Raw genomic sequence first — 15,653 nt, forward strand, 5'->3', positions numbered from 1 at the left:
ATAGGGTCTCTTTATTTTTACATTTATTCTACATGAATAAATATTATTTGTTTTACAATGGTGGCCAAAAGTTTGGAAATATTTACAGATTTTGCTTTTATGGAAAGAAATTTGTACTTTTATTCACCAAAGTGGCATTCAACTGATCACAATGTATAGTCGGGCATTTAATAATGTGAAAAATTACTATTTTTGAAAATAATTACAGAACCTCTTAAAGTATTCAAGCTGTCAGTTTGTCCAGATACTCAGGTGGCATTTCACCCCACACTTCCTGTAGCACTTGCCATAGATGCTGTCTTGTTGTGCACTTCTTGCAGTCTAGCTGATCCCACAAATTCTCAATGGGGTTAAGATCCATAACACTCTTTCTTTTCTTCATTTCTTTGTCCACTCTAACCTTTTCTTTTTGTTTTTCTTTTTCAAAAGTGGCTTTTTCTTTGCAATTCTTCCCATAAGGCCTGCACCCCTGAGTCTTCTCTTTACTGTTGTACATGAAACTGGTGTTGAGCGGGTAGAATTCAATGAAGCTGTCAGCTGAGGACACATGAGGCATCTATTTCTCAAACTAGAGACTCTGATGTGCTTATCCTCTTGTTTAACTGTACATCTGACATTCCACATCTCTTTCTGTCCTTGTCAGTGCCAGTTTTCCTTTGTCTTTGAAGACTGTAGTGTACACCTTTGTATGAAGTCCTCCTCAAAATTATTGACAGAGTTTCTAGAGAAAGCGTTTTTTATTTGCCATTTTTGACATGATATTGACCCTAAGACATGCCATTCTATTGCATACTGTGGCAACTCAAAAACAAAGACAATGTTTAGCTTAATTTAACAAACCAAATAGCTTTCAGCTGTGTTTGATTATAATGGCAAGTGCTTTTCTAGTACCGAATTAGCAATTTAGCATGATTACTCAAGGATAAGGTGTTGGAGTGATGACTGCTGGAAATGGGGCCTGTCTAGATTTGATAAATTACTTTTTTCAAATTGTGATGGTGCTGTTTTTTACATCAGTAATGTCCTGACCATACTTTGTGATCAGTTGAATGCCACTTTGGTGAATTAAAGTACCAATTTCCTTCCGAAACAGCAAAATCTGTACATTATTCCAAACTTTTCAAAATGTAAAATTCCACCAATATACATATTATTTTCCATACTCCACCTGCATGTTTTTTTTTTCTTCTTGCCCTTAAATTTGGAGTTATTGAAAAGTGTCATTAGCAGCCATAAAATAAGAGAGCCAACTTTCCACATCATACAAAAGATTCAATGACATAAAGAACATAAATACTACAACACTTCTGCAGGCATTATTGTGCTGACAAAATTACCCCAAAATAATTTCCAGTTGTGTGCAATAAACAGTTGAATAAATTGTTGAACAATTGGCATCACATTTGTGTTCTCAAATCTGGGAAATTGTTTGGAAGAAGCAGAGAAATATAAAATAGCCTTTTCAAGACCTCTAGAGAACAGACTTCAAATATTTATACAAAATGTAGTAAAATTTGTCATATTATGTGTTGTATAGGATATTACAACAGGAGAAAAGGAATGTATTTATGAGACAACTAGAGGAGGCCAACCGGATCACCACCTATCTACACACTCAGTTGAAGAGGTATATCTCACACACACACACACACACACACACACACACACTGCTTGCACACTTAAAAGCTTATAACAATGTCAATAGGCTACCGAATTTTAATCATACAACTAAAAAAATCTGTAATCCTTATTCATCACACTCCTTTAGTTTAACCCTTAAATGCATGGAAATTTCACCAAACACTCTTACATATTTGGATCTTTAGAGACCTGGCACGTATATCTATCACAAACGGATCTACAAAATGCCTAGATAGTGTAAAATGTTCAGAATATTTTCAAGAGAATTCGAAAATAATAAAATATATATTCTGTATATTGTCAACACTGTCAAATGATCTACTGTACATTTAAGAGAATGCAACAAAACAGGACAAATCTAGAACAGGATTAATTACTTACCAACTGAAATGTCATGAGACACAACTGGCAGTCAAATACATATTGAGCTACACACAAAGAAGACACGCATAAGCTACACAAGTATTTTCTCAGGTACTTATTCTAAAGAATCTAAATAGATGCACAACTAACATAATTTAAGTAGTACACCCAAATGACAAGTCATACCATACTGTTCATGGGTTATACTTATGTACTTATTTGCTATAGTTTACTTTTATGTTGTTTCTTCATCAAATAGCAATGGCAAATGTAAATAAAGTCAATCACTGAAACAACAGCACCACCTTGAGTAAAAAATAGTGTTTACTGTATATTTTGTCTGTGTACACTCATATGGGATACTGATAATTCACCATCGTTGCACAGATAATCAATGTGATATGGAACTAATTTGTATGAATATAATACTAATTTCTTGGATATCTGTATCTGTACATGATGTTTACATTAAATGAAATGGTATCCTGTGATTGTAAACTTATATAGAAAGGAAATAATCATAAAAATGTAATTTATTGTGGTGCAAAAAAAAAAAAAAACACTTGCGTTGCTAGTGCTTCTAATGGCCTTATACATTTTTGGCACTTAACCCATTATAATTTACTTTAAATTTTTGAATTATTTTTGTGTTACACTATTCTTAAGAGAAAGATTGAAGAATATTAAAGAGGTGTGGGCATAACTCCAAAAAATGGATTAGGTACAGGGTGTGGTATGAAGTTAGATAAAGATAAATATTCAAATTAAAACAAGAAACTTGCATGTAGGCTACAGATATTTCTACCATAATTAAACATTGTTTCAAGTTTTTAAGTAATTATTAAAGTAAATAGTCTGTAATGACAAAGAAATAAATTAAGAGCAGCGTGTATTTTTCTCTGTCTTGCCAGTACTGTTGTTTGAGTGATTTTTACATAATACCATATATTATTTGTACAAATGCCAAAAATTGTGTAGTTGAATAAATTATTACATTTTTTACATGTTAAAAAGGCTGACGTTTAAACAGTAAGGATAAAGAGTAAATTGTAAGGATAATAAAGAGCATTTGAAACAGTCAGCCCATCAATATGTCCTTTAGTACAGAATTGAGTAAGTACTTTGTGCTACCAGTGCTGTATAATGCCTGGTATTGTTGCATTTTATTTTAGTATCCACTTACCAATACTGACACAGAAGTACTGCTACTTTTGACATCTATAATATATACATTTTTGCCATATACTCAGAAGTCAAAACATTTTCGCTCCCACAAGATGATCTTGTAAATATTGGATGCACAACCACATCGTCCCAAACGGAAACTTCTGAACCATCTTCTCTCTTCATCTTTCTCTTTGTGCAGCCTATCAGCCAGTAATCTGACTGTTTCAGTCCAGCAGTAGCCGTGGCTCTTTAGCCTCCAGTCGTGGCTCTTTAGCTTCCAGCCGTGGTTCTCTCAGTTCTGTCAGCTTTACCGACATCTATGGCCTGCCCCAGTATGAGCGTCCAGAGGGCAGCTCTGATGTTCCGGACCCTTCTTTCCGATACCTTCTCCCATTGGAGACCCACAGCAGGGATGGTTCAGCCTTCGGCCCAAAACGCTCCCACGACACACCGCAGTCTCTCACATCTCTTTCCTCTCGGTCCTCGCTGTCCTCTCTTTCACCGCCCAGCTCCCCATGGACACCCCCTACCACTCCGCCCCCCAGATTGCCTTCTGGCCCAGATGACTGAGGAGTACATGGAGGTGGCTGGCAGGGGTTGTTGATGGAAGGGCTGCGGTGTCAGACCCAAGCCCAGCAGCAATCGAGATCTTCCTGGGGAAGGGAAATGGGAGGCCCAGCCACTGCATACCTCCTTGAAGGAAAGACCCATCGAGATGGAGGGCTCCAGGGCACACACAGCTCCACAGGTGATGAATGTCTCATGGAGATTGCAATGGGAATTGTAACTTTCCATTGCAAAAGTACTTATCGTATTGTGTTGTATTGTGTTTGTAAATGTGACTTAAAAATAGGAGTGACTCTGCGCTGTAAGAGTGTGAGTAGGACCAGCAGAAGGGCAAGACGCAGTGTCTGCTGGAGTCAATGAAGATGTTTTGGCAACAGACAGTGGGGTGTTTGAAACTTGGAGCAGAAGGTTAGAAAAGATTCTCCTCTAAAGATCTATACCCAAACACAAACAAAAGGCCTGTTTCTTATCACAGTGAGCTGCCTCTCTTTAAATGAATAATTCACCCAAAAATGAAAATTCTTTCATCATTTACTCACCCTCATGCCATACCAGATTTGTATGACTTACTTTCTTCGGCTGAAAACAAAAATAAAATTTTTTAAGAATATATCAGCTCTGTAGGTCCATACAATGCAAGTGAATGGTGATTAAAACTTTAAAGCTCCTGAAAGCACAAAGGCAGCATAAAGTTAATCCTTAAGACTCCAGTGGTTAAATTCATGTCTTCAGAAGTGATATAATAGGTGTGGGTGAGAAAAAGATCAACATTTAAGTCCCTTTTTTTTTTACCATAAATCTCCACTTTCACTTTAATTTCAACATTTTTCTTTAGATTTTTTGGCAATTCGCATGCTTCATGTATATCACCAACTACTGGTTGGGGTTGGGAAAAGATGGAGATTTATAGTAAAAAAAAAAAAAGGGACATCAATTTTAATCTGTTTCTCACCCACACCTATCACATCACTTCAGAAGACATGGACTTAACCACTGAAGTCAGATGGATTACTTTTATGTGATATTTGGAGCTTAAAAGTTTTGGCCTCCATACCCTTGCATTGTGTGGACCTACAGAGCTGAATTATTCTTTTAAAAATCTTAATTTGTGTTCTGCTGAAGAAAGAAAGTCATACACATCTGGGATGGCAAATGGAGTAAATTATGAGAGAATTTTCACTTTTGGGTGAATAAATTCTTTAAGGCAACATAGGTACGCTCCTGATGCTAAAGCTGTTCCAAAACTTAATTATGCTGCCTCTTAAAATACCTAATTTTTGCCAAATGCAAAAGCAGCATCAGTATGTATCAGTATTATAAATATACTTATAATTTAATCAGTATGGAAAAGTGTCAATAAAAATAGTATTGATTAAAAAAGCGGACTATTTTACCCAAAATGTGTGTGTGTGCAAGCTTGTTTTGATTATATGGGGGGGTAACTCTCCCATCCCCCATCAGTGCTGAAATTGTCTTGAGTATTTAAATTAAGTCATTGTCCATGGAAGTTTGCTTCCTTTCTTTCTAAATTACGCTTATTATAAATTGCACTTCATTCAACAGAAATGCCTGCCGCAATTTACATTGCGCTGTTACCGTCAGATGAAAGCAGATAGTAACATTTATTTGATTTAAGAGATGTTTGTGTACATTTTCTATCGATAATATCAGCAGTAATTCATCAAATAAAGACCAAATGATGGAGAAGAGTGTGATAACCTGGCATATATTCAGATGCACAGTGTTTTCAAGTGCACTTTCGACAGGTTCAAAAGATGATTTAGGATCACCGTACTAGAGTGATGCTGTTCAGACCTGCCAAAGTATGTAAGATGATGGTGGTCTGCTGCATCCTCCACTAGATTGCACTCGAATCATACCGAATTGTGTGTGCAAATTATGTTCATTTTGTGGCCGCATTTGCATGATGCCTGATCTCCATAATTCCTTTAGTGAGATAGGCAAGTACAGTACGTGCAAATAAACAGCGCTTTTACTGGGCACAATTCAGTCTTTGTGAATTTCCCCTATATCTTTTGATTACTGAATATTGGATGTGTTATAAAGATTGTGTTGTTTATATCTTCTGTCAGTTAAATCCTGGTCCACTCTCTGCAGATTTTCTGTTGTGAGGCCACAATTACTAAAAGTCTGTTATCTTGCTGCAGATGTTGTAAATATTTATAAATGTCTCTTTTCAGTAGGACAGAGGAATCGGAGGAAGTCACTTTTGCTCAAGACGTCACAGCCTTAGAGCCAGTTCAGATTCAGCTTGGTCTTCTGTAAGTGCCACACTCACCATCCTGATTATGATTTATATGTTAACAATATTCATTCATTCATTCATTCATGCATTCATTCATTTTTCAGATACTGATTCAAATGGTGTGTTTTTGCTGCTGCATGTTCTTCAGATGAGAAATTTAAACAAGCCCATTGTGAGAGATGGATGCAAAGTGTAATTATTCCAATCATCACATTCATAAACATACTCATCCTCCTCTATAAGAGTGATGTGCCCTACTGGAAATGGCCGTAGCTTTATTTAATTGTCTTTATTGTCTCAGATTTGTGAAGGTTAATGTTCTCCTGGGGACCCTAGTCGGCCCTGCACCTACTACTGCTGTAAGGCCCAGGAGCCTCAATCCCTGCTCAGCTTTAATGAGGGCTTCCGGATCCCCTGAGTGCTGGAGGCCCTGGGGCCCATGCCTTACAGCTAAACCTCTGTTTCGTGGGGCCCCTTGGTCAAGAGGAGCTTCTGGTAAGACACTTGAGCATATCATATACTTTGTATCTTTGTCAGCGGTGTTGCCCGATTTTTCAAGAGAAACAAGCAATTTGGGCTGGAAAAACTAGGCCAGAATAAGGACCCTAAAAACATTTTTTACTCCAGTGACTGTTGCTCAGGATAGGTGGTAAATTATCAACACAATCCAGCAAAATGAAAAAGCACAACATTTACTATATGAAGAAAGAAATCATGAGCCAACAAAATTTCAAACCATTTTTTCAATCTATTAATTGATGAAATGCATAATATAATATATTATATAAAAGATCCCTGAATGGATGCCAGGGTGGTTTTGTTGTGCTTATTTTTTAACCCAAGAAAAAAAAAAAAAAGGCATGATAATTGCCAGTTGCTATGTAGCCCAACAGCAAAGTACACCTCTCTGACCCCTGCCTGCATCAAACAATTCATTTTTAATTCTAAGACTCTTAATCTATCTATATATATATATATATATTTAATAATTATCTTTAAAGCTTTAAATGCTGCCTGACAGTCATATTGGAAAAATGTATTCACTTAATCTATTTATTGAATACATGATTTGTATTATACATACCATAGATAAGTGGTATTGGCATATGCTCATGCTGTAAAGCCAGAAGAGAGTGGGTAATCTAAGCAAACAGTAAGGCCTAAATAAAATAAATGATATGGATCATTAACAAGTCTATCAGTCAAACTCCAATAGTATCATATCAGATAATGATCCAGTGCTGGTTTGGAAACAATGGAGTAAAAACTTTTTACCTCCTATTTTTTCTTGCTTCATATTGTCATTGTGGGTTGCCTTGCCCTTGTGACACTGTGACTCACTGATCCGGTTTATGGTGTGAAGCGCGAATATGCACATATGCACGAGATCACGTGTCAGGTTGGACCTGGTTTGGATTCATTCACTAGCCATATGATTGACATGACTGATGTTGAGTGTGGGAATTACATTTTTACTACTAGTTGAAATGCTAATTCTTGATATCAGGAATGGAATTACTACTAGTGAAAGTGCACATTTTTATATCATTTGCTCTATTAAAATTTTTAATTCTTGAGTCCACACCAGCTTCAGACCTTGGGTTAAATCTGCATGGTCTTCCTCATTTTCTGTCATAGAGAATGCAATAGAAATACTTGAGAAAATAAGGTGGAGCTTGGATGAATATATCTAAAGCTGACAAATCTCAGAAATTCATCATTTTAGGAAATACACTTGCGATTCCAATTGAACAAATGCTTGGAATATGTCTGGTTGAGTTTGAATATGGCTTGCTAGGTGGTTATTGGGAGGTTGATAAGCGGCTGCTTTTCAGAGTCAAATATGGTGAGGGACTTTAAAATAACTAGTATTGTAAACAAATACCCTGACTAGTCTCACCTTTCGTGTGTTGCAGTATTCTCTGTAGTAACACAGGGTACTTGGTGATTCGTTGTGTAACTAACAATATACACTCTGGAATGCTTAGCCTTCGGACAACAGGGGTGCTCATCTTTTTCTGAAAAACAGAAACAGATGAGTCTGTTCTCTAATAGGAAACAAAACAGAGGAGCATTTAAACAACAGTACAAAGGGAAAAAATGAACACTTTAGGCTAGTTTCAGAAGCAATTATGACTTTCATAAAAACATATATTTATAATTGAAATAAAACCAATGGTAGAACATTTGTGAGCAAAAACCAATGTGCTCTAGGTCCTCGTGGTAGCATAATGACTCAATGCGGGTAGCGGAGGATGAATCTTGGTCGCCTGCGCGTCTGAGACAGTCAATCAGCGCATCTTATCACGTGGCTTGTTGAGAACGTTGTGCATTGATGCTATTCTCTACAGCATCAATGCACAACTCACCACATGCCCCACCAAGAGCTAGAACCACATTATTGCGACCAAGAGTAGGTTATACCATGTGAATCTACCCTCCCTAGCAACGGGGCCAATTTGGTTGCTTAGGAGACCTGGCTGAAGTCACTCAGCACGCCCTGGATTTGAACTCGCGACTCCAGGGGTGGTAGTCAGCGTCTTTACTCGCTGAGCTACCCAGGCCCCCTCATGTTTTTGTTTTTAATCTGTGATAATGTTTTACCATTTATAGCTCATTACGTGTTGCTACTTTAATAAAGATATTTCCTATGTGGGGATTAATAAAGCATTTTCTATTCTATTTTTCCATGATTTGTCCACTCAGAGCTTACAAAATGACGGTTTCCTAATCCTTCCTAAAAAATTCACTATAGAAATTCCTGTGACTTTTTAGGATTTTATTAATTTCCATGACTTATCCAGGCATAGAAATAGAGTTTCCGCTAAGAAATTTAGGTGCGGGCCAGCGTGTCCAAGAAGTTTACCGGACAAATTGGGAAAAAAATCAAGTCATCTCATTAAAAACAGCATTAATGGAGGACAAAGAAAATAGATAAACTGCAATTTGCCACATATATTTTCTTTCACATAGAAATATAAAAATAACAAAAATCATTAGGTTATTATATCATTTAATTGATCACCTAATTTTACTATTTTATGACTAGCACAGAAGCTTTTTGATGCCAACATGCAGTCAAATATGTGTAGCCTTTTTCTACAACTTTAGATGCACATAAGCCTGGTGTCATTCTCCTCCAGAACATGGCAATGCAAGGCTGTTTTAATCAATTTCTGAAGTGAGAAACTTTTCACTACGGGCATGCGAGATGCTTTTGTCAGTGTGCTGGATATAACCCGCTGTTGTTGCGGATTAGGATTTAGCAAGCTGTCAGTAAGTTTGATCCTCCATTGCAGTGAAATGCTGTCATCATTGGGATGGCTTCACGCTGTACACTTGTGGCATCAACTAAAGGAGTTGCTGATACTTCGTGTCACGTGTTATATTTTCACTGGGCATTAATGGTAATTAACGGATAACTGAAACCCTGCATAGAAATTAAAATGGTAAAATTTCCTGATATTTACAGCGTTTCCATGACCGTGGGGACCCTGAATTTAAGAAAGCTACCTTGACAAAGGCTTGAAAACGCTTGTCTTTGGAGTGAAGCTCCTTGTAGAAGTTCACAGCTTCATTTTGTCTACTACAGAACTTCCCATAGACCTTCTTCATTCTCTCAGCATTGGAACCTGAGAACTAGGGAGAAAGACAGATTAAACATTATACATTACCAAAAATAAATTCTCTAGACATCACAAATCTAAGTATCTTTACAGATCCAGAGGAATTCTGCCAATGTTCCTGATCCTACCTGAGAGACCAGCAAGTCACCAATCTTTCTGATAATGAAGCCCCCCTCTCCTAGACTCTCTGACCCTGCCTCTTTCTTCCTCTCAACCAACTGTGTGAAGAACAGCGTGTGCAAATCCAGAAGATCCTCCATCATGGGGAACATCTTCTCTATGGTTTGTACTTCCAGCTGAACTTCCCTCTGAAGGCCTTTACTGTAAACATCTGCCATGATCTTCAGGGTTCTCACATGGTGCATTTCTGTCTGGATGAGCTCTAAAAGAGAAGAATGATCTAAGTTTTAATTTCCTATTTCTCTATAATTTGACTTCAAGTGGCATTGCGTTACCTAAGCTGAAGTGAGCAATTTCAGCAGGATTTCCTCTGAAGGTACGCAAAGAAATGTATAGTAGTAGTATACCCTTTATTCTGTATACTCTTTATTCTGAGTTTGGACAATTCACTGAAAAGAAAGTCTCAAAATATCGATTCATTCATCACTAGTTCTAATTTTCAAACAACCAGAAACAATACTGGTCCATTATTCAAGAAAATGTTTCTCAGGTCACTCGGAGTACTCATACAGGCACCAGTGTTCTGCACAACTAGCATCGCCAAACAGAATTGTGATGGTTTCTTGAAAACTGCCCACATCTGCCATTTGCCAAAACACAAATAGTCCCAAGAAATGCATCTTGGGAGAGTTAACTCTCATTCTTACCATGGATGACGTCTTGCCTCTTGATAACATCCTTCTTAAGCTGTTTAAGATATTTCTTGTCTGCTGTGAAGCTCCAAGAATCTGCTTCCAGCTCTTTGGCATCGATTTCAAATTCCCCCATTAACTGATTGTCCATCATCTCCATACCTGCCATTCACAAAAACATCACAATACTACTTTTGACTTTTGGACTATGCACAGTACAGTTCTCTGTTTATATAAATGCTAATTGATCAGATATAGGCTAAATTAGGCCTACTATTTCAGGTAAACCTATTCCTAGATAAATCAGAAAATGTGGAGACTGAATTGCAAAAAAATAAAAACAATTTAATGACCGTCCACTATTGTGGTATAATCTATTTCAGATAAATCTGCCCTTTAACAGCATGTAAAAACAAAATGAACAGTGGTTGGTTGCTTCACACATCAGTCAGATAGTTTCTTTCTGTCTCATTGTGAGGCCCTTGGCCAGACTTTACACCAATTGTGTAAACTGCAGCAATGGAAGTATAGGCATTTTTGTGTTGGCAATGATTAAAATACGAGAAGAAGAGTCTTACCCTCATCAGTAAGCGATTCTGTGGACTCGCTGACTTTACTAGTCTTGTGAAGAGAGTCGGTGGACAGGGACAGAAACTTAAGACTCTTTAGAGGAGGGTCTTCCATTTGCCTGAATAACAGTGTAAACAATGAGCAGATGACATAATATACTGCATGCTCTAATGATGAATTAAATACAATTAAAATGGAGTTATTAATTCATAATGGACACCGAACATCAGCACGAATTAATAAAACCACTAAAAACTACCCAAAAACATATATTTTTAGCTGAATATATTTTTAGCTGAATATATATATATACACACACACACACACACACACACACACACACACACACACACACACACACACACACACGGTCTGGGTAGGCAAACTAGGCACTGCCTACCCTGCCAAAATTCAAAAATAAAATGTTTATTAAATAATAAACTTGTATTTGTATATTTACTTTTTATTCTTGTGATTTATACATGCAATATGTGTGTTATTCCAATTGTTTAGACGTTATGATGACAAATGTAGCAGTTACGCATAATCAACTAAAAACAAATGGTAGAATAAGCAGTGCTTTTACGGTCCATTCATTGCAGACTACGAGTGGAAAACCCATGTTGTGCATGCGCACTTCGATCCTGTATTCTTTAACATGTACAGCAAAAAGCACAAATCTGCTGTGCCTTTTGATGTAAATATGTTATGCCCGTAATCATCTCCGTTATGTATCAGACATGGACCAATTAAAATTGAGATATTCATGGACATTTGCGTAGCTAACGTCATTACACCACAGCTAGCGTACATGCCTAATCCCCGCCAAATTCAAAATCAAAATGACAGCACCGGCCGTAATCACGGAATTAAGAAATTTTTCCAAGCTCGATTTTAATTCCAAATATGAGTTAATTGCAAGAGGGAGGTCTACACCAGCCTTAGATGGACTAGTACAGAAAAAGGGCCAAAAAATTATCCGATCATTTCAAACTGATTGGTATGTAAGAAAAGATTGGCTATGTGGCTGTGCTAACAATCAGCATCCCTGCCTGCTTTTTTCAACCAGTCAGACTGTTTGGACTTCAGCGGGATATTGTGATTTGAACAACCTGCCCGCAGCTTTAACCAAGCATGAAAGTCGTCAGCTCACATCCAGTGTCAAATTACACTGAAAACCTTTGGAAAATCTCGGATCGACCTTGCACTTGACGACCAAAGGAAGCTGAATATAACCTACCACAATGAAAAGGTAAAGGAAAACCGAGAGGTTTTGAAGGATCTGATAAATGCGTAACGTTCACTGTTTACGCGCTTGTGGGTGTGTGTGTGTGTGAGAGAGAGAGTACACGATATACATCCTGATTTGTACATTTCTTGATATGCCGCGCTTGTGCGTAACGTTCACTGTTATTACGTATTATTAGCTTAAACAATAAATCAGGCAATCTGGCTTTCATAACTCACTGCCTAGCCTCTTTAAGACATCACCGCACGTCACTGTATATATATATATATATAAATAAATATAATGTTCTGTTGCCATGTAATCTGCAGGCTTCGACACTCACCCTGCTATGTTGTTAATGGACATGCTCTTTGACAGTGGGTTACTGTTGAAAGACATGATGCTGCTATGAATTCTACGAGAAGGGGCGAGAGGCGCGGGCTGGTCATCTGGAATGGAGATGGTGGACCATGGACGTTCTCGTGCTGGGAGCGCTGAAAAGGCAAAAAAAGCACAACCGTTAAATGTAATTTCAAATATACAAATTGATCGTGAAAATTTATGGAGAAATACATCAGGAGAGGAGTCTACTTTTACTTCTTGGGGTGACGGCAGGCATTGAGGCACAATCTGGAATAGTTTGCTGTTGTTTTTGCGGCTGAAAGAAATATTACAATAAAAATGAAGTTAGAGATATTGTACAGTCACAGCTGGTTATAATAACAAAATAAACCCTGACCGAGCTTGTATCATCCTTAAGGTGTTTATCCGTTGATTATCCAGTTTATTGCATGGCGACTTTCCACTTAGTAAATAATCAAACATAAAATATTGATTTAAGTTCAAATGATTTTATTATGTAAGAAATGCTATACCAGGGATGCCAAGGACAACAGTTGTTGACAAAACATTGTTTTGGTCTTAAAAGCAATAAAAGAAAGCATATCACAAGTTGAATCACATGCATGAAAATCCTTGTTCATGACAGTCATGTGAGCGCAAAGACACAAGACAGTGAAATACTTTCAATTTTACCTTGGCACAAACAGGAAGATGCTCTCTGCAACCTTTGTGCACTTGTGCACTGCAATCTGTAAACAAAAAGCATCAATTAGCAGTGACTGCACAGATAATTTCAATGCAATATTATACTTGTTATCATAAAAAAGGTAGAATGACCCTTAAAGCTGTGACATTAATAAAGATAATCGATATTTGGATGAAGAGTGGCAATACAAGTGCTAACGCTAAGATTATGCCACTTCTTGAAGAATGATGTGTGATTAGCCTTTTCCTGCATGACTCCACCTCTGCTCACAGCTAAACAGCTGATGTTTACCTTCAGTTTAGCAACAAAACATCATATGAGTCATAGCCAGTCCCAATCTTTAAAATATGTCACGAATGCCAAGATTGGTAATACCCAACCAGACAAGGAAAAAGTTAAAAACTAAATTTTATAAAGCTAAAATGGAAAAACGGAACAATCCATTGTAACATTTAGCTCATTTACATGATATGATTTAATGATTGCATGATTTTGAATTTACAATCTATTTAGAATTATGCAATTTTGATCTGAATGTCAAGATTTATAAGAATGTAAACAGTATTTCGCACTGATTTCCAGTGAAAACATACCTGCACAGACGGTTCTTTCACCTTTTCCTGCAAGTGCACTTTACACCTTGCACCTCATGACCACTAAACTACAGTTTAGACAGACACACCCAACAGAGATTTACAGCCTTTTAAAATGTAAACCAAACACAACCGTCGCAGATTTGTATGCAATATGTAAAGCCTTAATCAAGTCATGATCTTGGAGAAAACACACACACACACACACACACACACACACACACGTACTTTGCCATCTAAATGAGGACATAAAAAAGCCCACGCCCTAACACTAAGAGAACTTTCTGCACTTCTAGAACAAATAATAAACAACAACACAGTATTTGCTTTATTTATGAATCATTTTCTTTTAATTTATGATGTCCCTGAATGTTCCCAAACCATAGCACAAATGTACACACATACACCCCCCCCCCCCACTGCTCTGCAGTAGACCATCAGTACACAACACCTCTCTTGAGTCTACACAATGCAACATTTTCAACTGTTATTGACTTCATAACAAAAGTCGGCAATCATGTTTTCACACAACCAGTATCTTACGCCCTGGGCTGTGAAGGTAAGGAGAGAGAAAGCTAGAAGTACAGCAACCTACATGTTCTGAGACACAGAGATAAAAGATATTTTCCCCGCAGATACACTAAGTTTCCCCACTCCCACATACACACCACGCAATGATGGAAAGTAAAATGTTGAAAGGACATGAAAAAGTATTCGTAAACACATTTAACTGGTGTGGCAAAATGTATTTCCAGTGAAGCTGAATATTCAGCAAGAAATAATGTCTAACTACAATGACTTGATATTACTCATGGGAATTCAGAGTAAAATATTATTGGTCAGAAACAGCAATAAATTGGTTCAATTTTAATTTCATCTTGATTTTTATTTTTTATATAATTTGTTTCTTTAATAAACTTTTTTACATTTTTATAAAAGATGTTTATTTTCTTCAAGAACAACATTCATTGGTGAATCATGCAAAATAAGGCCAGAGACATTTATTTTTAAAAAGGGAATGATTCATTTGAATTTCATTCTAATTTTATATCATTTGTTTCTTTAATAATTACAGTTATTATATTCTGATGAAAGATTATAATTTTATGTTTTAAAAGTCTCAATTGTATGATGTCTTTCAATATTTAGGAACCAGTCTGTTCGGTCACAAAAGTAGTGTGTAAGACACTGAGACCTAATTAACGGCACAGAAAAACGTGACTCAAGTATCAGTCACTTTTGGGAAACCAGAGAAAATGTTAATGTGCCAGCATATCCTCTGAGGACAAAAGAGAGAGAGAGAGAGAGAGAGAGAGAGAGAGAGAGAGAGAGAGAGAGAGAGAGAGAGAGAGAGAGAGAGAATAATGTCCTGTTAAATGCATATTTAATTTTATATTGTATAGTGTATATTGTTATTATAGTTTTTATTTTATTTGATTCATTACCTGGCACCTTATTTTAATTCTCTCTTATTATTTGTCTTGTCATTATCTGTTTTGTGTATTAATGCTTTGGCAATATTGTATGTAAACACAATCATGCCAATAAAGTACTTTTAAATTGAAATTGAAATTGAGAGAGAGAGAGAGAGAGAGAGAGAGAGAGAGAGAGAGAGAGAGAGAGAGAGAGAGAGAGAGAGTTAGATAGAGAGAGAGAGAGAGAGAGAGAGAGAGAGAGATGGGTAGAGAGAGAGAGATAGAGAGAGAGCAGTAGAGCCGATCTAACAGGATGTTCCAGCACTCTGGTCTCAGCGCAGCTCTGTTTTTTGCCAG

At 37.0% G+C, this 15,653-nt stretch overlaps 1 protein-coding gene and 1 long non-coding RNA gene across 8 annotated transcripts in view; one reads left to right on the top strand and one right to left on the bottom strand.

The window, feature by feature from the left end:
* The window catches only part of LOC127638266 (A-kinase anchor protein 13-like), a 147,077-nt gene that overhangs the window by 18,724 nt on the left and 112,700 nt on the right, over positions 1-15,653 (bottom strand). For 6 of the 7 annotated variants that reach the window (XM_052119717.1, XM_052119721.1, XM_052119722.1 and 3 more), the window contains 9 exons: positions 13,276-13,331; positions 12,832-12,898; positions 12,584-12,734; positions 11,021-11,130; positions 10,458-10,604; positions 9,759-10,012; positions 9,518-9,643; positions 7,905-8,022; positions 7,587-7,633 (listed from right to left, as the gene is read on the bottom strand). In XM_052119717.1, the coding sequence (XP_051975677.1) occupies positions 7,587-7,633; positions 7,905-8,022; positions 9,518-9,643; positions 9,759-10,012; positions 10,458-10,604; positions 11,021-11,130; positions 12,584-12,734; positions 12,832-12,898; positions 13,276-13,331 (1,076 nt within the window). The remainder of the gene's footprint in view (positions 1-7,586; positions 7,634-7,904; positions 8,023-9,517; positions 9,644-9,758; positions 10,013-10,457; positions 10,605-11,020; positions 11,131-12,583; positions 12,735-12,831; positions 12,899-13,275; positions 13,332-15,653) is intronic. The other variant, XM_052119718.1, reaches the window with a different exon arrangement.
* On the top strand, positions 1,536-6,023 carry LOC127638278 (uncharacterized). Its single transcript, XR_007969851.1, has 4 exons — positions 1,536-1,627; positions 3,371-3,919; positions 4,025-4,146; positions 5,940-6,023. It is a non-coding gene; the product is annotated as an uncharacterized LOC127638278 (long non-coding RNA).

Source organism: Xyrauchen texanus, chromosome 46 (genome assembly GCF_025860055.1).
Source record: "Xyrauchen texanus isolate HMW12.3.18 chromosome 46, RBS_HiC_50CHRs, whole genome shotgun sequence".
NCBI lineage: Eukaryota > Metazoa > Chordata > Actinopteri > Cypriniformes > Catostomidae > Xyrauchen > Xyrauchen texanus.